General features: G+C 41.0%; 2 protein-coding genes across 2 annotated transcripts; one reads left to right on the top strand and one right to left on the bottom strand.

Annotated features, from left to right (window-relative positions):
* The first annotated feature begins 2,690 nt into the window (after positions 1–2,690).
* LOC120733420 (guanine nucleotide-binding protein subunit alpha-14-like) lies at positions 2,691–15,217 on the top strand. Its single transcript, XM_040031605.1, has 8 exons — positions 2,691–3,781; positions 4,080–4,257; positions 11,202–11,386; positions 11,502–11,656; positions 12,075–12,203; positions 12,679–12,808; positions 12,896–13,049; positions 14,005–15,217. The coding sequence occupies exons 2-8, from the start codon at positions 4,137–4,139 to the stop codon at positions 14,193–14,195; spliced, it is 1,065 nt and encodes a 354-aa protein (XP_039887539.1). The 5' UTR covers positions 2,691–3,781; positions 4,080–4,136; the 3' UTR covers positions 14,196–15,217.
* A 1,591-nt stretch (positions 15,218–16,808) lies between these two features.
* LOC120733421 (vacuolar protein sorting-associated protein 13A-like) lies at positions 16,809–18,772 on the bottom strand. The gene is made up of 7 exons (XM_040031606.1): positions 18,585–18,772; positions 18,374–18,455; positions 18,164–18,277; positions 17,930–18,005; positions 17,527–17,690; positions 17,291–17,336; positions 16,809–17,129 (listed from the first exon to the last, which is right to left on the bottom strand). The coding sequence occupies exons 1-7, from the start codon at positions 18,770–18,772 to the stop codon at positions 16,951–16,953; spliced, it is 849 nt and encodes a 282-aa protein (XP_039887540.1). The 3' UTR covers positions 16,809–16,950.
* Positions 18,773–22,541: the final 3,769 nt, after the last annotated feature.

Raw genomic sequence — 22,541 nt, 5'->3', positions numbered from 1 at the left:
GCTTCAGAACTGCAAAAAGAGGAATATTATTATCCGAGAACAGATCAATTGGTGTGCCAGTACTAGCAGTTTTGTTAAATTGATTTTTATATGGGAAAAAACACACAAAAAACCCCAACTGCAAACTGAATCTAATCTACAGGGCTAATTGTAATAGTTTAGTTCTTAACTGGCTTCAGGAACAGAGCGCTCGTCACATACGTGTAATGACGTCTTCTCTTGCCCATGTCTTTTACGTTTCGTTTCATTTCACCGCTTTTCAACCAGTATTGATTAACAAGCCTTGCACTTCCTGCACACTTCTCATCCCCACTTCCACCACCACCAAAACCAACCTGCCTCCATTTGTAGCCAAACTGTTTTGTAGTGCAGGAGCGGGAGGTGCAGGCAGGCAATCTGTCGCTTTGTGTCTGATTTTTTTTTTTTTTGATAAGAAAAAAAAAACTGTGTTACAAAGTTGTAATTATCTTTTTGTTTATGTTAATGGGAATGCCAACATGTTGTTGTTGTTGTTGTTGTTGTTGTTTTTCCCCTATTCTCCCAGATACTGTTAAAAACTCAGTACTGAGTCCGTGTACACAAAAGTGCAAGAAATGACTTAACCAATTGGCCTGATTAGCAAGGTGCTTTGTTTCATTTTTACTTGTATTATTTTTTTTTACTTCATTTCCACCTTTGATTGCCACAGTTTCACCAGAATGTACAGTATTATTTTAGACTTTATTTATGAAACGACAGCATAAGAGAAAAATACAGTTCATGTGTACATATTGCCTTACTGAATAAGCTGTGCCTCTGACGTCCCATGTGAGGCACCTGTGTTTTTTCGAGAAGTGAAGCTAGTGCAGCCGATATTGTCCTGTTGTGCAGCTGGAGGATTGTTCAGGGTGTTTTTTTGGCTCGGTGGTCTTTTCCACCGTCACTCTGTGCTGAAAAGAAACAGCTTTGAAGTGTAGCTCTCATGTAGCTAATGTCACATAAATACATGATATTTTAAGCACATTGTGACTGAGTTGTAATCAGAACACGCTTTCTGTTGTTTTCATGATGTTGTCACATCAGATTCTTGTCTTAAAACCCACAGCAGGGTGCGTCTTAAGGCACCGAGCTGCCAGATTAAAGCAGCATTTGCTCCTACGCATCAGGATGTGTAGAATGTGCTTGAAAAGGTGTCACAATCTGGACTCAACCCACCGGCGGCCACCTGCTGGGTGTTGTGTTTTTTTTCCACATTTGGCTGTGTTTTGGCGTCTGCCAGCCACTCTGGCAGGTTACCAGCCCTCGTTTGGAGGTCCTGTTGTTTTCAGGTATTTCAGCTGGCTGGTGAAATTCCATACATGGATGGTTGAGTTTGGCAGGTGACAAGTTAATTTTCAGTCCAGTCCTCGGTGTACTTGAATTCAGTGAAGATCTTACAGTAACCACTTATCAACAGCCAGGCCTAACAGGACTGATATTTGGGGCCAGTTTGTGTCAGATGTTGCCAGGGATGAATGTTTTGAAGCTGAACTAAGATTTCAGCTTCATCAGTGCTAATGATCTTCAATTATAGATTTGCAGTGATATCTGATTTTGTTTCCCTGCTTTCAAAAGGTGGCTGTTCACACAAACCCTGCTACTTAAAGGGACAATCCTTGCTTCAAAAATAAACTAAAATAAATAAAAATAAACCACATTTTGCTTTCAGCATACAGAACAGCAACTGCACGCTTATGTGAGCCTTAAAAAAGGATCTCGGATCAGCTGAGATTTCAGCTGATTCGAGATCTCACGTTAACGTTTAGATTTTGACAGTGAATAAGAAATATATCTCAACTTGCAGAAATGCACATTATGGGCTTTGTCATAAATGTGAGCCACGCAGGACTTGTTTCCAAGCTTTGCGAAGGTTGGCGCTCCTGTCATTGTTTGGAGTGAGCACACGTGAGCTATGCTGAGCCTGGATTTTCCCCTTTAAGAGAGCCAAGACTCCAGCTGACGTTGACATGGTGACACACATTGTCGGCCACCTCTGCTGCTGTTCAGAGTTCATGCAGTATGTTCAAGAGCAGTCCAGTGTTGTGTACAGTACACTGAGAACTACAGGGTGGGAGGTGGGAGTGAGAGTGGGGGAAAGCAACCCATAAACTCCTCTTTTACTGAAGTGTCAGACACATCATTTTTATTGCTTTCAGCTCTGTTTTTTTTCTTTTGGGTTTATTTGCATCCGAATCCTTAATATATGAAGTTTGATGACCATTTTTGAAATAGTGTTATGATGATCTCCAATCATAATTGTGTAAAATTGTTTCCTGTATTCATAAATTCGCACTCCTTCAACTCGTTTCTGAATGAAGCAACATATTTCTTTTCAACTCTTGTCGACTGTGATTTTTAAAAACCTTTTTCCTGTGATCACCTCTACACTGTAGTTTCATTTCGATGTTTTTGAATATGTTTGATCAGGTCACCCGAGTGGTTTTGAATTTTAAATACAGTTTGTATTACAAACTTCTGCAAGCACCAAGAGCGTAGTTTAAGCGAATCTTGTAAAGTAGAACTAAACCCTACAAAGGCCAGTTTAATGGACCGAAGATACTGTAAGGCTCACCACTGAAAGGATGAAATATGAGGTCTTTTTCTCTGTCAGATGGTTAAAAAAGATAGACGGGGAGAAAAAATCAGATGTGGTCTTAATTCACAATCTTCATTTTAAATGGGAGCGAAAACTTTGTTCTAAACTGTTCCCACTACATGCTCAGCTTTGATGATAAATGGAGAGTAAATTGCCTGAAGACTGCTTGTGATTATTTGTTTTATCTAACACTAATTTACAACTTTAGTTGTTTAGTTTTCAACTTTTTCTGAGAAAAAGAAAAGGGTTGGTTAAGTTCAGGGTAATGTTTTCAGAGGATGCTGTTTTATGATTATTAATTATAATCTGGGGCCATCGTGGCTCCACCAGTGTGTGTGTGTGTGTGAGTGTGAGTGTGAGTGAGAGTGAGTGAATAGTGGAATTGTAAAGCGCTTTGAGGGCCCCGAAAAGTGCTATATAAATACAATCCATTATTATTATTATTATTATTATTATTATTATTATCATTATTAATGAGACACAAAGAGCGAGAAGTGTTTACTGGCTCTGTTTCGGGGAGAAACTTGCTTCTTTTAAAAGCACCACTTGAAGGGTAGAACACACTTATTTAACTTCATATCCACAGTCTTAGTACTTCTTTCTTTGTGAACTGGAAAAACAGTTTTCCAGGCATCTTAAAGTAAAAAAAAATCCTCATATTTTAATTAGTTGTTATATATGTGAACTTTTCGCTACTTGTGATCATTCGACATATATACTGCCACCACTGACTGCTTATACTCTGGATAAATGCTGTGATTACCTCGCTTATATTCTCAAAAACCCTGCTGCAAGATCACAAAACGGGTACAAAACACTCATTCCTTCACTGTTGGCCTTCCCGCCCTCTAGCGGGCGTGAGGGCCAGCCAGAGGGGCCCTCCCTCCTCCCTGCTGCCGAACTGCTAAATGCGTTTCCTGTCCCTGGATCTCATGAATTGCGAGTGTGATATTATAGAAACTTCCAAGGAAAGCGAGGACAGCATGGAGCACTTCCAAGAATGAGCCATGGCACTCCATGTCCGATTAAAACTCATCTACAGGTGAATTCCTCCTCGCTCACCGTTTCCACAGGTTGTGGCAGCGAACTTCCCATTTTATTCTTTTCTATTTGTAGCCGGTGCCACGCCCTCCCGATTCGTCAGGATAAAGCTGAAGTGTCGTCCAGGTAGAGTATAACTGCAGCATTTTGTCCAATAGGAACAGCTCGTGGTGCACCTTGTTGTACACCTCGATGCTTAAGAAAATCAGAGAGAGAGAGAGCTTTGGACTTACCCCTGAAATCTAGCACTTTATATTTTAGGAGCAAACTTTTCTGTTTCTGTGGAAGTCGAAGGCGCAGTTTTGAAGATGCTCTGTGCCTTTTTGCGTCTGAAGTTGTGAAGTGCAAGAGGGGGCAAAGAAGGAGCATTTTTTTAACACGTCTGAGTTTCCTTTTTCTTTTTTTTCTTTGTCTTTAATCAAAGCCTGCGACATTTTTACAGCCGAGTGGTCGTTGGAGAGCAACCTGGTGACTTTCAGCGATGGCTGGATGCTGTGTTTCAGCGGAGGAGAGAGAGAACCAGAGGATCAACGAGGAGATTGAGAAGCAGCTGCGGAGGGACAAGAAGGACTCTCGCAGGGAGCTCAAGTTGCTGCTTTTAGGTGAGCATCACTAACCTGAACACCAGCTCGGAGGGTAACTGACTTCACGGAGTCCTCCTCATTCTCCTCATGCTCTCAAATACCATGCTGTAAATCATTCAAAGGTTTGATCTTGATTGTAGCCATAAATGTTCTTTTCCGGGCAAACGAAAAGCTTTAAAACATTTGCTCGTAAAGTTGTTCCTCTAGCGGAAGGATCCGGGCGTTTTCATTTTCAGTTGTGGGGGATTTTGGAGACGGCTCGGCAATTGCCATTTCACCGCTTCCTGGCCACACCTGGCCACGGGTATCATGGCAGGTGGGACAGAGCTCTGACGCCTGTCGACTAGTATTCATTTAGTCATATGTAAGAAGAATGCACAGTTTAGAAGGGAAAGGAGTGGGTATTATATCCAGCACGCTACATTTTGTCATTGACACGTGTGGCTACATGAGAGGATTCAAGTCATGAGCAGCGTTTCACAGTTGAGGCGCACTGGCTTTCCGAGAACATCCAGGGTATGCGCAGCCGCGCGCCATGGCGCTGCCATTGATTTTACGCGTGGTCGGGGGTTTGAATCCTTGAGTACTTTTTGTCTGCTGGGGTTGCTAAGTTTCCACCTGGCCACAGAAATGCCGAAAATGGACAGACAGACAGAGAGAAAACGGATCGTTCAAAATGATATCCGTTCCTTTCCTTTACAACACTTTTACACAGTCCTGTTCGTGATGACCTGTGGAAAGCGTTAAGGCGTGGTAATAGAGCCTTAACCTCACCCCCCCCCCCCCCCCACACACACACACACACACACACGCACACACACACTCTTCCTGAATATAGGGGGGTTGCCCTGTTCTAGGGTTATATAAGTTTATGGAAGCGGCTTCCCGATCCAGAGGAAACTTGCTGAACATGTATCAGGCGCATTTTACTGCAGCAGTGTGGGAGCACTTCAGGAACGCAGTCGCCATCCACGCCTCGGTCAGTGGTGTGTTTGAAAGCCATAACTAGCTGCTGCGGGCGCATTTCATGCAAACGTCATGCAAATGCATCACGGAGCATGAGCTATTGGTTTTTACCAACTGTTCTTTTAGCAGATCATTTCACTCAAAACACAGCGTTATGTTTCTGCCTGCAAGCCAACATTTATTTGCTTTAAAAGAAAAACATTTTCTGAGCTCACTGAAGGCTGTTACAGACAGCTGGACTGCAGCAGTTTTGTTTAACACATCACAAAGGTAGTTGAGAGAAGTCAAAAAGTGGAGTGAAACAACTTTCCAGAAAAAAGGATGACCCTGGAGTCTCTGTTCAGGCTGAAGGAGTGTCAAACATAAGGCCCAGGGCCCAGAACCTGGCCATCAAAGAGCCCAACTCGGCTCCCTAAATAACTTTGGATAATGTGGTAAATGCAAAAAAGAAGGACATAAATGTTATCATTCAAAGTGTATTTTTTTTAAAGCTTTTTTAGCGACAAAGACACCAACTGCCCGGTCATGCTGCACCAAAGTCAGTCTGCAGGATAAAGTCTGGGAAATAAACTGCTTCTTTCTGTCATTTTTAAGCATTTCATCATCATTCTCCTTTCTTAAAGTGGGAGAACAAAGAGTCACGTTGGAGTGTTTCTGTTGCTTTCTGAGGTACTTAATGTATACTTAAATGTCTTTACACAGACAGAAAAAGGAATGATTTGGAGGGTTTTCTTTTCCAGGTAATAAATCTACTGCTCCAGCCCACTAAGATCAAACAGGGCTCTGTGTGGGCCACAGTGTAAAAGGAGTATGACAGCCATGATCTAGAAAGTAGCCTTTTGTTACCTGGTCAGAGTGACTCAGCTCTCAGTGGATTTCATTAGGATGGTCAGAGTCAGGTCTACTGAGAGTGCAAGAGATTATATTATAATATTTATACTATATATGCATATAAACATGTATAAATGCACATGCACACACTTACAAATATGGATATATGCCCTCGATATATCGATATATACCCTCAAATATCTATACATACATTTACATATATAGACACTGAAATACTGTTTGGTTCTTCTTTTTGGAAGAAGTGTTGTTTTTTCTGTTATTTTTAGCTGGAAGATGTTTGAATGTAGCAGTAGATCTGCTGGATCTCTTTTTTTGTTGTTGTTTTTAAAAGTCAAATTTTGCAGATTAGTGACTTCTCATGATTTTTGTTTTGTGCCTCTGCACAGTCGCTGCCTGGCAGGTACATTTCAGTTGTGAAAAAAAGGGACAGGGCAGAGTTTGACAGGTGGTAGTAGTCGTTATCTCATGACACTAACACCACATTCATTCACACGGGCACCACCGCCTCGTGTTACAGCGTTCCCTGATCGAGGAAGTGTGCAGATATGAAGCTGTTTGTGGGCTTGTGGTCAAATCTGTTATATGTGTGTAGCTATTTCATGTTGGCCGCCGGTCTGCAGAGACTTCTGTAGCCGGCATTAATCGGTCACAAGGAAATTGTAAAACCTGACTCTGCACCACGCACACACGCACGTGTCCAGGAATCAAGATCAGTCAAGAGTCCAGCTCAAGACGTCTTTTTCAGCTTTATTGACAGATACAGTGAAGAAATGACAGGAAAGTGGGGGGAGGGAGAGAAAGAGAGGGGAAGACAAATGGCTAAAGGGCCATGGGTCAGACTTGAACCTTGGCCGGCCATTCTCAGCCTTATGGTTGCCTGCTCAACGCACTGAGCTAAACTGGCACGTACTATAAGATATCTTGGACATCCCAGACTGCAACGTGAATGACATTTTTTGTGATTGGTGTTTCAAACCTTTTTGTATCTGACAGACTATTTGAATTGAAAATCATTCATGGGGTCAGTTGTCACAGTTTATATCTACTGTAGCTTCTACCGGTGGCGTCTGAGGAAGAACATTCTGCAGGGACAGTGAAGTGATTCGTCAGTTTTTATAGCTTGACTATCCTTTAATTTTTTTTTAAAAAAATCCTCTTTGAAATCAGCACCATTTCACTAAAACAAATTCAAATGGTAAAAGAAATTTGACTGATTGGCAAGTTAATCAAGAATGATATTGACAAATAGAGAACTATCAAAAGTTCATTCTAGAGACGATGATGGCAAAGATTTGTCACAGATCAAGGGCAAAGATTAACTGAATAAAGCATTAACTGAATAATGTGACATGAAGTAACGATTGTAATACATGCAGTCCGAGCTCGTTAACCTCCCTCCTTGAGGTCCAGCCTGATTTGCCTCCAATCTGAGCACCTGCCTCTCCTTCTTCTCCAAAATGATCTCATCTCCGAGAAACTTGACTTGTAAACAAGGTGCATGCAAATGCACACAATTTGTCTAAGATTTGTTTGTTAAGATGTAAAGATGATGACATGCAAAACAGCTGGGAACCAAGGAGCTGACACACACACGCACACAACAAATGCCCACAAGGTGAAACTCCCCACCCATCCCCGCATAAACCCACACATACACAAACACAGCAACCTCCAATATTCAGGTCTGTTAACAAACACATTTGTTAACGAAATCTGCTGTGCATCATGTGATCTCAATGAGAAAATTACGAGCTTTTGCTGTAAGAGCTGAAGAGTAACATGGCAGAAAGGGACTCTGTGTGTGTGTGTGTGTGTGTGTGTGTGTGTGTGTGTGTGTGTGTGTGTGTGTGTGTGTGTGTGTGTGTGTGTGTGTGTGGTTTGCATACCTTTTAATAAGAACAAGTAAAGTATGCTTTAGTGAAATATAAGTTAACCGAAAGACCTTTTAGATGGAGAGCTTGAGTCCAAATACACACTGAGTCTCTGAGTTATTAAGCGTGCATCTGATCCTGTCACTCAGGAAAGGTTTCAGGGTGAAAAAGTGCACCGTTCTTGTTGAATTTATTATTGGAAGTTAGGAGGGCTTTTGTTTTATTTATTTTTCCATCTGACCAAAGGAAGGTCATTTTTCAGAAGCAAATTATGTTCCAGAGGTTGACTAAAATATTTTATTCAACCAGGTGAAACTAAAGCTATGAATGATATGTTGAATTTTATTTCGGGCAATTTGTGATATTTAAACTTCCTATTCTCGGATATTGGCGAGTGTCCCTTTGGCAGTCAAATATACATTCAAATCGTTCAGCTTGCGTCCCTGCGTGGACAAGCTGGGTATTGAGAGTTGTCACAGAACTTGTTTTTTTTTTCTTTCAACTTATCTCTTAGTAAAAAGTTGTTCATAAAAAGACAGATGGGTCTTTAATGTAGCTGCCAGCTGGCATACAGTATGCAACTGTCACTGTAAGGGGGGGTAGAGACTCCCATTACTTTTTTCGTTTGTGTCTTTTCAGCAGAGAGCTAAATTTGCTTGCTTGCAGTGGCCATAATATCTTTTCTTGGGATAAATGAAGAGTAGAAAATTAGGCTTGTCTTTTATCTTTAACCTGGACCAGATACCACCAGCAAGCTCTGATCAGCTGACCTCAAAGATCTCGTATTTGCATATGAATGTAGTCATTTACTAATACATGGGGGCAACTGACCATGGTAAACTGGAAATAAACCAGTCCATTTCCAATTTAATTAGCACAATTAAAGGTCAAACATCTAGCTAGCACTGACCACACACAACAACTCAAGGTTCAGTGTCTTTCTCCAGGATAGTTTGGCATGCAGAGCGGAGCAGCCGGGGATCAAACCACCAGCCTTACAACAGGTAAATGACCTGCTCTAGCTCTTGAGGCACAGCCTCTCCGTTAAATGGTTCAGACCCAAAGTGATCACTAAAATCTTGGAAGCGAGCCTAAAGAAGACAGAATGGGTGTTTCACAGTGTTGGGCAAGTTACTTTGAAAAAGTAATTAATTATAGTTACTAGTTAGTTCTTCAAAAAAGTAATTGAGTTAGTAACTGAGTTACAAGATTCTAAAAGTAATTAATTACTTGAAAAGCAACTATTGCGTTACTTTTAAAAAAAAAGTTTAATTGGCCATGTTTGACTACTTCTGATGTTTCCTCTACATTTCACCTTTAAAAACAGTTTATTTGCCTTGTTTGGTATCATTCTTTTCAGCACAACCTCACGTGTCTGAATTAACAGTTGTGTTTTCATTTTGACATACTGTATTAACACAATTGATCTAAAATCAGACAAAAAAAAACATAAAATCAGAGTAGAAAGTTATATTTTTTACTGTAACAAATGGTAAATGGTCTGTATTTGTATAGCACTTTACTTAGTCCCTAAGGACCCCAAAGTGCGTTACACATCCAGTCATCCACCCATTCACACACACATTCACACACTGTTGATGGCAAGCTACATTGTAGCCACAGCCACCCTGGGGCGCACTGACAGCGGCGAGGCTGCCGGACACAGCCTCGCCTCTGTCAGTGCGCAAAGAACAAAGTTATTTGCATCCATTTACCTTTTACCCCTTTTTTTACAATAATCATTTCAAACTATTTACATAACAATCAGCTGTTCTGCATTCAATAAGATGTCACACAAATTATTTGTGCCACTCCAAATATTTCTGTCCACTATAAAGGAGAACATCACTGCCTGACACCTGCAGGTCTGACAGCAGCAGGTGTATCACTCCTCCTGTTTTTGTTTTTTTGTTTTTTTTTACACCTTGAGACGGCAGTCGCCTCATTGTTTTGACACACAACACAAAACTATCCACAACACCACACACTAACTACACAGGACAACACATTAACTACACACTCCAAACACGCTAAACGTCACAAATCTCTCACATCTACAAACTCGCTCTCTCTCTCTTTTTCTGTTGTCTGTCTTTCTCGCCGTCACTCCTAAAACTTCCCCCTCTTCCTAAACTTTTTTTGCTCATAAGCAGAGAGTGCTTATGTTAAGTTTAGACAGTAAACTTGGAGAAACTATTCAGGGAAAAACACCGCGTATATATTGTTTATCATGACTCTGGTTTTACGTGGCCTATCAACACAATTTAAACACTGGTATATATCACCTTGTTGCTTGTTGCCCATCACTGGTGTTACATGGGACCTTTTAGAGGACCTGTTGAGCAGCCTCACAGCCACATTCTGGACCATTTGCAGGGCTTCTGGGGATGATTTGCTCAGGCAGGGAACAAAGGCAAATAATTATAGAGGCATGACAAAATAAAAAGCACGTATGATCACTGCCATTTCACAATGAGACACACACAATATGTTTGAGACAAGCAATAAATAAAAAAACACATTTGTTCTTAACAGAATGCCTGATGGGAAGTAACACCAAGACAATGTAAAGTTTATACAGAACATAGTTGGAAAAAATAGTAATAAAAATAAGAAGAATAAGAAATACTTTATTTATCCCAAAAGCTGAGAAATGACTATGTAACAGCAGTTACATATACTGTACTAAAGATAATACATTTTCTAAACACCCCTCCACCACTCAAAGTATTATTGAATTTCTCTAGTAAGTGTGTGCATATCAATACATTTAATAAAATATTATCTATGTAGCTCTCAGCAGCACACATATGAGCTCCATATCAACCTGCAAATAAGTAATGCTTACACATTTCAGTATTTATAGTATAATAACAATATCTGCTTGTACAATAAGTACTCTAGTTAGACTAATGTTATTACTGGTGGTTTTGATACTTAAATACTTCTAGGTACTATGAGAACCTGTTGTCTGATGTCACAATCAAGACAATGAAAGCAGTCGTAACTGACTCATCAGCATGAGTTCTTTAAAATTCAGAAACATGACAATTAAAATGGTCAAATCCTGCACCGATGAGCACTGCTGAGAAACAGGCTGTCACGTGAATGCAGATTTTTGAAAACAGACCTTAGACATAAAACTGCATTCCCGTCTCCTCACGCAGCCAGCAGACAATTACTTTGATTTGCAGAAGGTTAATTTGCAACGCTGCAAAAAATTGTAGACCAAATAAATCTATTATTGAGTTTAATCCTCAATGTGTCTCACAGGCACTGGAGAGAGTGGAAAGAGCACCTTTATCAAACAAATGAGGATTATCCATGGAGGAGGATATACAGACGAGGACAAGAGGAGCTATGCCAAGCTGGTGTACCAGAACATCTACACGTCCATGCAGACAATGGTCCGAGCTATGGAGGCTCTTGGTATATCTTTAACTGATCCCCAGAACCAGGTACAGGCAGACTGACTCTGTTCCAGTCCTTTACAATTAACATTTGATGGATGGTTACCTCATTGTTACCTCATTGTTACCTCACTGTCTTTTTGTCTTCTCGGTGTGTCCATAGAGCCATGCCAGCGCAGTCCTGGAGGTGGAGGTGGATAAGGTGAAGGACTTAGATAGCAACCTCGCCATGGCTGTCAAGAGTCTGTGGGGTGATCCTGGAATACAGGAGTGCTATGATCGGCGCAGGGAGTACCAGCTGTCCGACTCCACCAAATAGTGAGAATTAGGCATTTATGATGTTTAACAGTGTGCGCAGATCTCTGTACTTTTCTAGATCAAATTATATTGACAGGATTATTAAATGAGTATAATATTCATGCAGAAGGAGGAGTCCCTTCTGACCACATAGATGAGTGCCTGCTGATAGAAGAACAAAAATCTTGCTGAATATAGTCTCTGTCACTGCCACGAACGATGGCAATAAAAAGAGAAGAGCTTTTTTTCGGCTTGCTGTTTTTACTATTTTGGGAAATGCAAATTTGATCGAAGCTAAAACAAAAAGTATTTGTTCTCCTGCACTGGAGCAAAGTCTTCATTTCCCTTGAGAGTTTGGTTTACATTTTAAGTTTTCTACGTGTTTTCTGTATTTCTCCTTTCTTAGTGTTTTTTTCTCCCTGCATATTTTTCTTTTTAGCTATCTCACAGATCTGGATCGGATTTCACAGCCCTCATACATACCTGACCTTCAGGACATCCTCAGAGTCCGAGTCCCAACCACTGGTATCATTGAATACCCCTTTGACATGGAGAATGTCATTTTCAGGTGAGGTGCATATTGACATCTTCTGCATCTTCTGAGTTTCAGTTCAATTCAGTTCAGTTGGATTTATATAGCATCAAATGACAACAGCAGTCGCCTCAAGGTGCTTTATATCTTAAGGTAAAGACCTTACATGTGTAAAAGGTAAGTGAAGAAGAAACACTCAGTGCTTCATGGGAAGCCCTTAGCAGCCTAGACCTATTGTAGCATAACTAAGGTAGGATCCAGCCCTAACTATATGCTTTATCAAAAAGCAAAGTTTTAAATCTAATCTTAAAAGTAGAGAGGCTGTCTGTATCCCAAATCCAAACTGGGAGCTGGTTCCACAGAAGAGGGGCCTGAAAGCTGAAGGCTCTGCCTCCCATTCTACTTTGAAATACTCTATGAACCAAAATAATAGCAGCAGCACTGGAACTGGCCACAGACATGGCACCAACCTCGAAGGTGGCGTGACTTTTCTTGGCTGCTTTTATGACAGGATGGTTGATGTGGGTGGTCAAAGATCAGAGCGGAGAAAGTGGATCCACTGCTTTGAGAACGTCACCTCCATCATTTTCTTGGTGGCACTCAGCGAATACGATCAGGTCCTGGCTGAGTGCGACAATGAGGTGAGAATTTAACAACACAGCAAATGATGATTTCAGTTTACATCCTCCTGGAGTTTTACATGTGCTTGATCCCTTTAAACATCTCAGAACCGCATGGAGGAGAGCAAGGCCCTGTTCAAGACCATCATCACCTACCCCTGGTTCCAGCGCTCATCTGTCATACTTTTCCTCAACAAGACCGACATCCTCAAGGAGAAGATCTTGTACTCTCACATATCCACCTACTTCCCTGAATTTACAGGTTAGACTGAGTGAATGCTCATCTTGATTTCAGCTCTTATTCCACCACAAGATTTGTAATTACTTAGCTGATCTAATTAAGTCCTTCATCATACAATCACTGCACGGTACTCATTTTTATGGAAGTGTTGAAATAGACTAGAAATACTCAACTGACACTATATTAGGTACACTTTGCTGGTACCAGGTTGAACCTCCTTTACCATCAGAATTGGTTTAATTCTTCATGGCTGGGATTTAAAAGGGAGCTGAAAACATTCAGCAGGAATTTTGGTCCACATTGGCAATCATTAGTCTAAGCTCCGCCCCTCCCTCCTTGATACAAGCCCACAAGAAAGTCACCAAATTTGTTCTGTGTTAAAAACCCATAATTTGTTCAAAATAAAATAACTGATTGGTTTTTTTTAAACACATTTTTAATCTTTAAGTATCAAGACTTAGAATTTCAGTTTTGGTTTGGTGTTTTTGGCTGACAAGAGGTGAAACCATGTGTGGTCTTCTGCTGCTGTAGACCATCTGCTTCAGAAGATGCTCTTCTGCATATCTTGGTTGAAATGAGTTGTTAATTACCATTAGTTACTATATCATCGCGTCTGGCCATTCTCCTCTGACCTCTGACATCTGTGAGGACTGCTACTCACAGATCATCTTTCACTTTCAGACTATTCACTGTAAACACTACAGATGGTTGTGTGGGGAAATCTCAGTAAATTTGAAATACTCAGACCAGCCTGTTTGGTACCAACATTTAAAGTCACTTAAATCACTTTTCTTCCCCATTCTGATGCTCAGTTTGAACTTCAGCAGGTCGTAAAATGCATTGAGTTCCTGTCATGTAATTGGCAGATTAGATATGTGCATTAACAAGCAGTTGAACAAGTCTACCCAATAAAGTGTCTGGTGAGCGTATGTTGAATTTACTGACATATTTAAATAATATCAACCCTGAATTGCAGGACCTCAGCAGGATCAAGTAGCAGCTCAAGAATTCATCCTAAAAATGTACCAAGAACAAAACCCGGAGAAGGACAAGACGTTGTATTCTCACTTCACCTGCGCCACGGACACAGAAAACATCCGCTTTGTCTTCGTGGCCGTCAAAGACACCATCCTCAGGCACAACCTCAAGGAGTTCAACCTGGTGTAGAAAGGTTGCATACAACACAGGAGCAAATGCATACAAGAGAAGACCTGAGGAAAGCCGAAATAGAAAAGAATCTAATTATCAATCAAGCTTAAACCAAAAAATTTGAAATTGTTTCATTTCTAACAAGGGGGATCCAAAAAAGAGAGAATACAAACATCCTGTACCAGACATACTAACATGAAATTGTGTTTAGATGCTTTAGTTTCCCTTGTAGTTTTTTAGTATTTGCTGTAAATGATACTTTACAGTGGAAATGAGAAAGTGAAAATTAGTAGCAAGTAACTGACCTGTTGTGTGAACTACTTATTTAAATAGACATATGATCTGAGTGCTTTGATCTATGTAAATGTATCCCCATGTAATAGTTTGACAAGGATGCTCTTTAGCCCGGTTTTGTGATTTCATAATGTTTAGAAATGGTTGCTCTAACACTGAGACGCCTTAAGTGCCTTATTTACTCAGGACAGTCAGCAGAGCCACGGAGTTCATAGAGTGTCAGATGTAAATAGTCTGAGATGTGCTTTAGGAAAAAAAATACAACTGTTTCTTCTATTTATGGTTATTTTAAATAAAGAGATATAATTATTTAATAAAGAGTACAAGTCAGGTGCCTGACGTTTTCTTGTTGCGAGGAATAAATGAAGACCGCTTTGAATTCAAAAAAACTTTTGGAATGGAAAATGAAAATGGAAAAAAAAAAAAGCCAGCGGAGTGAATATTTTGTTCCCCGAAAACAAAACGACATTAATGGCAGCAGAAAGTATTTAGCAATATTAAACCGTGATGCGCCCAAGACCATGTTTGGCATTGCATATGTGTGGTATAAAAACATAAAAATCACAAAATTTCATACTGCAACCTCCTCATAAAGTCTGATGCGAGGATGGATATATACAGATAGACATCATATTAGGTCATATACAGCAAACTGATGCATGTAAGTACAGTATAAAAATAGCATGCATCTCTGACTCACACACTCAACAGTCTTTATTCTGCAATGTATAAAAAATAGGAAAAAGAAGAACTTTAAGGATGCACATTTTTTGAATTATGTGTACTATAAAGCCATACTAATTCATATTAGCATGCCTTTTATATAATCCAGTAAAATAAACAGTGTGCAACATTAAATGTGCTACAACAATTACAGTTAATTTGGCCTCAGTGATACTCGAGGGATTTTTTTTTTCTCCTATCATTCACTGTTAAGATTGACATTTCTACACCCAAATCCTCCTTTACATCCAGAAATGAAAGTTAAACTGAATCTCTAAAGCTATGGTAGGCAAAAATGTTTTTGGTAGCATGCAGTAAAGAAAAAAAGGCACTGGCACACACAGAGCTTGTGTGTTTAGCATTTCTCGATCTTCAGAGTCAGTACTTAGGTAAACTCTCTCTTGCATCCTCCAATTTGGTGAGAACCCACTGAAAATAAATAATGACCAAAGTTAGAACTAATTATTTTCACTAGTCGTGTATCCCAACTGCAAGGAAATATCAGCTTGAGTCCAAATTGCAAACTTACTTTGGCTATCTCTGGAGTTTTGAAGTTTATTATCTTCCCAAACTCTTTGGCATGAAAGACTGACTTCACTCTCTCCTGCATTGGAAGGCGAGGTTCAGTGTAGAAGGGATAATAATAATAATAATAATAATAATAATAATAATGAAGAAAAATTTGAACTTTTAAACAAAGGCAGCAGCAGTGGAAATGCTCATCTCCAGGATTCAAAACAGGGCTCCACAAAGCAACAGCTGACACCAAGGATGCTACATCCAAGTTTTATACAGTCTGTGTTAAGCTGTGGGCTGCAGCCCCCTGGTGGGAAATGAAGGTACTGCATGTCAGAGGTATGAAGTCAAATCTTTACATTAGTTACAATTTAATTTGAATGTAACGCTGTTAATAGAGAGTCAAGTACAAGAAGTACATCAGAAGATTAAAACAAATGAATGAAAACAAAGGACAACTCAGGGCATAAACAAATTCAAACAGGACCTATCTGATTACACACTGATGTGGCAAGTGACCAGTGTTGGACTGTTAGAACAGCTTTGAAATTCATATGAGCTGTTCGCACTAAAGTAAAAAGCACCATCACTTCATGCGGATACCCTCTCCGCGCCAGCTGCAGTTGTAAGGCTGAAGCCGAACAAAAAGCACCCTGATAACGACTGTGTTTAGACTGTTCCTTCCCATTCCATGCAAGGCCACCTGGGTTGGCTGGAAGACTGTTTACTTAGCCTAGCAGGGCGAAGGACACTGTCTCAGCTGAACTCTGGACACGCATACATATACACTGATATGCACACACTCATCCCCCCTCCCTTTCCAAACGCCTTCGACGCTCATTCCCTTCCGATGCTGACGGTGGATCAAGGAGACCAGCGCACAGGCTGCAGGCCCGGATGTACTGTCTAAATCGGCTGTCTCTCACCCTTTACCCACCCCTGTTGCTTGTCATGTGTTTCTTTGGCGTATTTAGAGTTTTTTTCATGTGCTATGTGCAGAGGTGTTTTTTTCTGTTCTCAAACTGATCTCCCTGTTGGAGCTCAGTCTGGTGGGAGTTATTTTTTTTCTCCTTATCTTTCCTCATGTGGTGCATTTTCCATTGTTATACCTCTCTGACCTGTCTTCCCCATGTGATGTTTGTGTAATGTATGTATGGTCAGAAGGGTAAGTCGGCGCTGGCAAAGGTCGGCAGCCTTAACCCAATTTCCTTCGGGGTCAACCTTCAGGATGAATAAAGTTTTATTGAAATGAATTGAAGTGCACAATCACATAGCACAGACAGAAATAACTGTACCTCTTGATCCCTTGGAAAGTGCTGCTGGCCATGTCAATAATGCCTCCTGTTGGTCGAGCTACTGCACCAACCAAACCTTTTCCAACACCTTTAAAAAAGCCCGCTGCCCCCTCTTTCTGGGCACCTGCATAATAACACAAACACTGCAGCTTAAGTTCAAAGATCTTCACGGCCAAATGCCAGAGTCAAGTGTTCAATGGAAACACACTAACAGAACACGTAGTTTTTTTATGCCCTTATTTTATTGGACTAACATGTTTATACTTGTGGTCAGACTCATCTTACCTTTAATAGGTTTGGTAACGATCCCTGTGATCCCACTGACAAATCCCTGTGGGAAAAGGAAGATAACACTGCAGAATAAATGACTCATTACAGCCGTGCATTTTCTTTCAGACTAGTTTGCAGTGTTGTTGTTGCTAGTCTTACTACTTCCTACATCCTGCATTAACTGCGTGTTTCCTGCTGATAAACAGAGAGGAGCAACTTAAAAACCAAAGAAACCAAACAGTTTTACATACAGACACCAGTCCTTTTCCACCCCTGGTCAGCCCCTCTCTCAGACCGCTGGGCTGTTTGTTCATAGCTTCTCGTCTCTTCTGCTGGTACTCTTCATCCATTGTGATCGCTGCGACACCCTTTGCCATGGCACCTGTTATCCTGGAGGCTGCACCTGCAATACCGCCTGAACAACAAACATGATTCGTTACCTGAGACTATTTTTTAATATATCTTAAATGTTCATGTCAAAATTGTGTCAGTGAAATTTTGCACAACACTGTAGATAAAGTTAAAAATGGAAGATAAATAAAACAAAATTAATTTTTGAATTAGAAATTCCAGTGATTATTTAGCAGTTTTGACCTGATCCTGTTGAGCTAAGGCTGACTCTGTATTACCCCTTTAACACCATTTCATGCTTACCTACAGCTCCTCCCACCAGCGCCTTAACCCCAAGAGCCATTCCTTCAACAAACTCCTCAGGGCCCTGGATGGCTCCCTAGAAAAAAAAAAGAACAGTTATTGTGAATGTTAACCTGAATCCAATGTGGCCATATTTTCTAAATTACACAACGTAACTAATCATAGGTTTTATAACGCACTTCAAAGCTAAAAGACACAGTTGAACTTGTCAATAATTTTATTGGATATCATTACCTGATAGGGCTCATAAAAGAAAGCCTCCACCCCTTCTGACAATCCTCTGATCAGTCCAAATGGGTTTCCAAGAACATCGAGGCCCAGCACCAGCACATACATCTGCTTAATAGCCTTGAGATACACATAGGTGGAAAATCAAAATATCACAACAAAAGAAGACAAGACAAATTGCCACTTGTCTGGTTTCATTGTGCTTGTATGTATTACCTGCTTAGAATAATGTCTGAGGACCTCCCACTGGAGCTGCTGAGTGGTGTAGAACTGGTATGTCAATTCAAAAAAGGCCAGCCTGAAATAAATGTCACATTCAGCCAAGAAGCAGGGTTGGAATCACCAAGAACAAGTCACATGGAAGCAATTTAATGCTAATGGATGGCACATGCATGCTGTCTATTTGAGCCTTTTTCTGTATTCATACTTGAAGACAACATCCTGCACGTCAGTGAGCGTCGCGCCGATACTCTTTAGCAACAGATTTAGCGACTGCACAGGGATCAGTTCCGAATCTCTCTTCTGTGTCAAGCCATCCTCTCCGCCTGTGCTCAGAGAGAAACTCAGCTGCAGCTGACAAAACAAAAACAAAAACAAAAAAAACCACAAAAACATCAGCAGGCATTAGTATGGCAACAAAGAAATTGCAGAGATCAGTTCAGACACTATTTGTTTGACAGAAACTGCAGTCGCACACAGCTTAATGGGGGAAATGTGGAAGTACTCGTAGAGGTTGATGGGAGATTTGTCAGCAGCAGAGACATGGTTCAGTTTATGTCCTTTTCAAACAGTTCCACCTACAGCATCAGGGGAAAGGCACAACAGCTGTTGAGTTAACTGAATTATAATTATAACGCAATCTGAACAGAAAGCTAACTTTGTGTGTGTGTCAAGGCGTGTAGCCAAAATAAAATAAAAAAAGAAATCAAATCAAAATTTATTTATAAGCACATTTAAAAACAACATGGGTTGAGCCAAATTGATGTACATAGTAGAGATAACATAGTAAACATACATAGTAATTACTATAAAAGACTAGTCATAATTGAAAGCTAGAAAGTACAATTTTGTTTTCAACTGGGTTTTAAAAATGCTGAGTGTTGGGAAGACCTAAGTGAAGGGGCAGACTGTTTGGGTGCAGCGATCACAAAAGCTTGGTCACCTCTGTTTTTCCGTCTAGTTCTGGGGATAGTCAGAAGCAACTTATCTGCAGACCTAAGTATGGAACGCCAGGACAGACATAATGAATTAATTAAATCAAAAGTCTGTAATTACAGAAAATAAAACATTTAAAATACAGAAACCTCGTGAGCTGACATCCAGGAGGGCCTAAATAGTCCTTTATGGCCTTCTTTCTCACTTATTTCTTCTCTTTGAACAATATTTTCTCCATGTGTGGAGCTGACCACCAGACACCATGTGCGCTAGCATAAAGTGACTGGGTGGAGACCCAAACTGCAAACAACTGAACCCTCGATACTTCACCACCAGAGGGTGCAAAAGAGCAAAATCTGGACATACAGCTCAACAAAACATAAAATGCAAAAGACCGTTACACTCCCACCAATCACTTGTGATTTAAAGAATAAAGTATTGCCTATGAACTAATGAATGGCTTTTAAATGAACTATTATGAATTATATTGTAAGCAGAGTGCAGTGGAGAATCTTCTTCTTCCCCTTCCATCAAAATGACTGTCTTCTGAATGGGTCTTTCCAGGTGAACAGGTTTGGAGGTACGTTTTCATTCTTTATCCAGGGTTGGATCACTCAGCAGCAATTTCACTTTGGTCACTCTTCCATCCTTTCCAGGGTACACTTCAATGATCCTTCCACTGGTTGCGTGGAGTTATCTCATCCTTCAGATGATCATTGATCTTAGCATTTCTGTGCTCTTTGGTCCACTTCTGTCTGCCTTGAAGATTTAACAAATACTCTTTTTTCCACATTGTCCAGAAAGTGTTGGCGAGTAGTTGAACATGACGCCACCTCTTACGGAGACAAAGATCTTCCTTCACAAACCGTCCTGGAGGTGGGGAGATGATTGTGGACTTCATGGTTAGTATGTGGTTCGGTGTTAAAGGTTCTGGGTTTGATGGATCACATAGTTGGTCAGTAGTCAATGGTCTGCTATTAATCACTGCCATGACTTCATACAAGAATGTCCTTAGAGAGGAGCTCTAAGGACGAGTTGTCTGGCTGATTGTTCCAGAATGGACGTGAGAACACTTCTTATGGTGCGAATTTGTCTTTCCCAGACACCACCCATGTGACTAGATGCTGGGGTGTTCATGATAAAATCGCAGTCCAGTTTCCCTAGCTTGGCTTGATCCATCTCCTTAAATGCTTGCTGCATCCAAGAATCCAGAATCCGTTAGCTCGAAGTTCGTTCATGGTGATCCCTTGTAAATGGTAAATGGCCTGCATTTGTATAGCGCTTTTCTAGTCCCTAAGGACCCCAAAGCGCTTCACACTACATTCAGTCATTCACCCATTCACACACACATTCATGCACTGGCGACGGCAAGCTACATTGTAGCCACAGTTGCCCTGGGGCGCACTGACAGAGGCGAGGCTGCCGGACACTGGCGCCACCGGGCCCTCTGACCACAACCAGTAGGGTTAGTATCTTGCCCAAGGATATTTGGCATGCAGCCAGGAGGCAGCCTGGGATCGAACCACCTGCTGACCTGCTCTGCCACCTGAGCTACAGCCACCCCTTGTCCTTGATGGTATGTCTTCTCATGGCAATGTTTGACCAGTGTTGTGAAATCAGTTTTACCTCGGTTCTTTTTATTCCTCGAGCATCCAGAGATGGCACCGGACTCAGTAGTCATTTTCACAAAACCTTTATTCATCTTTACTCATCTTTACTTATCTTCATTTATCTTTACTCTTATTCATTTATCTTTACTCTTCTTCATTTATCCTCATTTAAGCATGCATCTTCTAGAAGGGAAGACTTGCCAGACCGGTGTCCCTCTGCAAATCTTCACCCCTTTGTTCGTTACAGCCAGCTTTATAGAGGCGTCCCCATCATAAAACCCCCTACGGTGTGCTGCAAACTCTGTGTCTGTATCTATGTGCACGAGCACATGAATGCCTACATGTGCGCGTTCCCACGTGTCTATGTGAGTGCTCGTGTGTGACTGTGTACGCATACCTGTGTGTATGTGTGGGTGCACATGAGTGAGTGTGCGTGTGGATGTGTGTGCGTGACAGTTAAAACACTGTGGGTGTAGGTGACTCCCTAGGTTATAAAACCCATCTCCCTTCCAGACCACAGTTATCCAGTTACAAATGTTGAGACCCCCACCCAAACATCCTCTGGGGAAATTCCACTCAGCATTAACTCTTCTCTGTTTTACTTTCACAGTTCAAGTGGGGGAGGGGTCTCCTACTCCTAAGTTCACGACACAGTGAAGCCTTTATTATATTGAGGGCAGTGTCAATGTCTCTACAATAGTTCTACATTCTATGTTAACACATTTCTAAACTCTAAAATAAGCTAAACACTCCTACACCAGTAATGCTGACACGTGACTGTCTCTTGGCAGGATTGCAGGATGCTTGACATTGGGATGCAAAGCTGCATGTGTTAAACGTCCGCCTACCCTAAGAATGCCTTGGTCATCAAGGAATGGACATAATTTGTGTAATTTGTTAACCTTGTCTTTGAACTGCATCACATCGTGATGTTGCAAGGTTTTTATTTCCTGAGCAAAGGCTGTTTCTTGAACCATCTTTATGATTGTTAACTCTGCTTCCTTTCTTTCTTGTACATTACTGATGTCGTGTGATCTACTCTTGTGAACCTTTGCTTCTTTCACCTAGCGCTTGAGTCTAGCAACTGCCTTAATCATTCTCCACTAGTCGGTAAACTTGTGTAGGCGATCTAATAGAGACCCTTGTTCCTCCACTTATATCTTGTGAACTTGAACCTTCTTAACCTCTGGGTCACTGGTTGATAACTCTCCCACCTTAATTTCACCACTGGGTATGACTTTCTGCCAAAGGAGATCTGGGCCTTTGAACCAGTTTGATGTTACAAGTTGTTCTGCTGTGATGCCTCTTGAGGAGTGGTCTGCCGGATTATCTTCAGAAGTTACATACTTCCATTGGGTTGAATCTGTACTTTGTTTGATGCGTTCCACTCAGTTTGCAACAAACACATGAAATCATCTGGCTTCATTGCTGAGGTATCCAAGTACCACCTTTGAGTCAGTCCAATACCTTTCTTCTGAAATTTCCATTTCCAATTCCTTTTTCAGCATGTCACCAGTGCGCACAGCAACAACGGCCGCTGACAACTCAAGCCGAGGTATAGTTGTGACTTTGGTTGTTGGAACTCTCAATCTTCCCATCACCAATGAGCACTGGACTTC

This window comes from Simochromis diagramma, unplaced genomic scaffold, assembly GCF_900408965.1.
Source record: "Simochromis diagramma unplaced genomic scaffold, fSimDia1.1 OVJJ01000284.1, whole genome shotgun sequence".
NCBI classification, from domain to species: domain Eukaryota; kingdom Metazoa; phylum Chordata; class Actinopteri; order Cichliformes; family Cichlidae; genus Simochromis; species Simochromis diagramma.
The sequence above is the reverse complement of the archived record's forward strand: the minus strand, read 5'-3'. Positions and strand labels throughout refer to the sequence as shown.

Excerpts from the sequence above, each read along its gene's own strand:
- LOC120733420 (XM_040031605.1), top strand. The coding sequence starts at position 4,137 with ATGGCTGGATGCTGTGTTTCAGCGGAGGAGAGAGAGAACCAGAGGATC. Across the intron at positions 4,258-11,201 it reads GCTCAAGTTGCTGCTTTTAG|GCACTGGAGAGAGTGGAAAG; the intron begins GTGAGCATCACT and ends TGTGTCTCACAG. Across the intron at positions 11,387-11,501 it reads TAACTGATCCCCAGAACCAG|AGCCATGCCAGCGCAGTCCT; the intron begins GTACAGGCAGAC and ends GTGTGTCCATAG.
- LOC120733421 (XM_040031606.1), bottom strand. The coding sequence starts at position 18,772 with ATGTTTTTGTGGTTTTTTTTGTTTTTGTTTTTGTTTTGTCAGCTGCAG. Across the intron at positions 17,691-17,929 it reads GCTGGTGGGAGGAGCTGTAG|GCGGTATTGCAGGTGCAGCC; the intron begins GTAAGCATGAAA and ends TTTGTTGTTCAG. Across the intron at positions 17,337-17,526 it reads GTGGAAAAGGACTGGTGTCT|GGATTTGTCAGTGGGATCAC; the intron begins GTATGTAAAACT and ends CTTTTCCCACAG.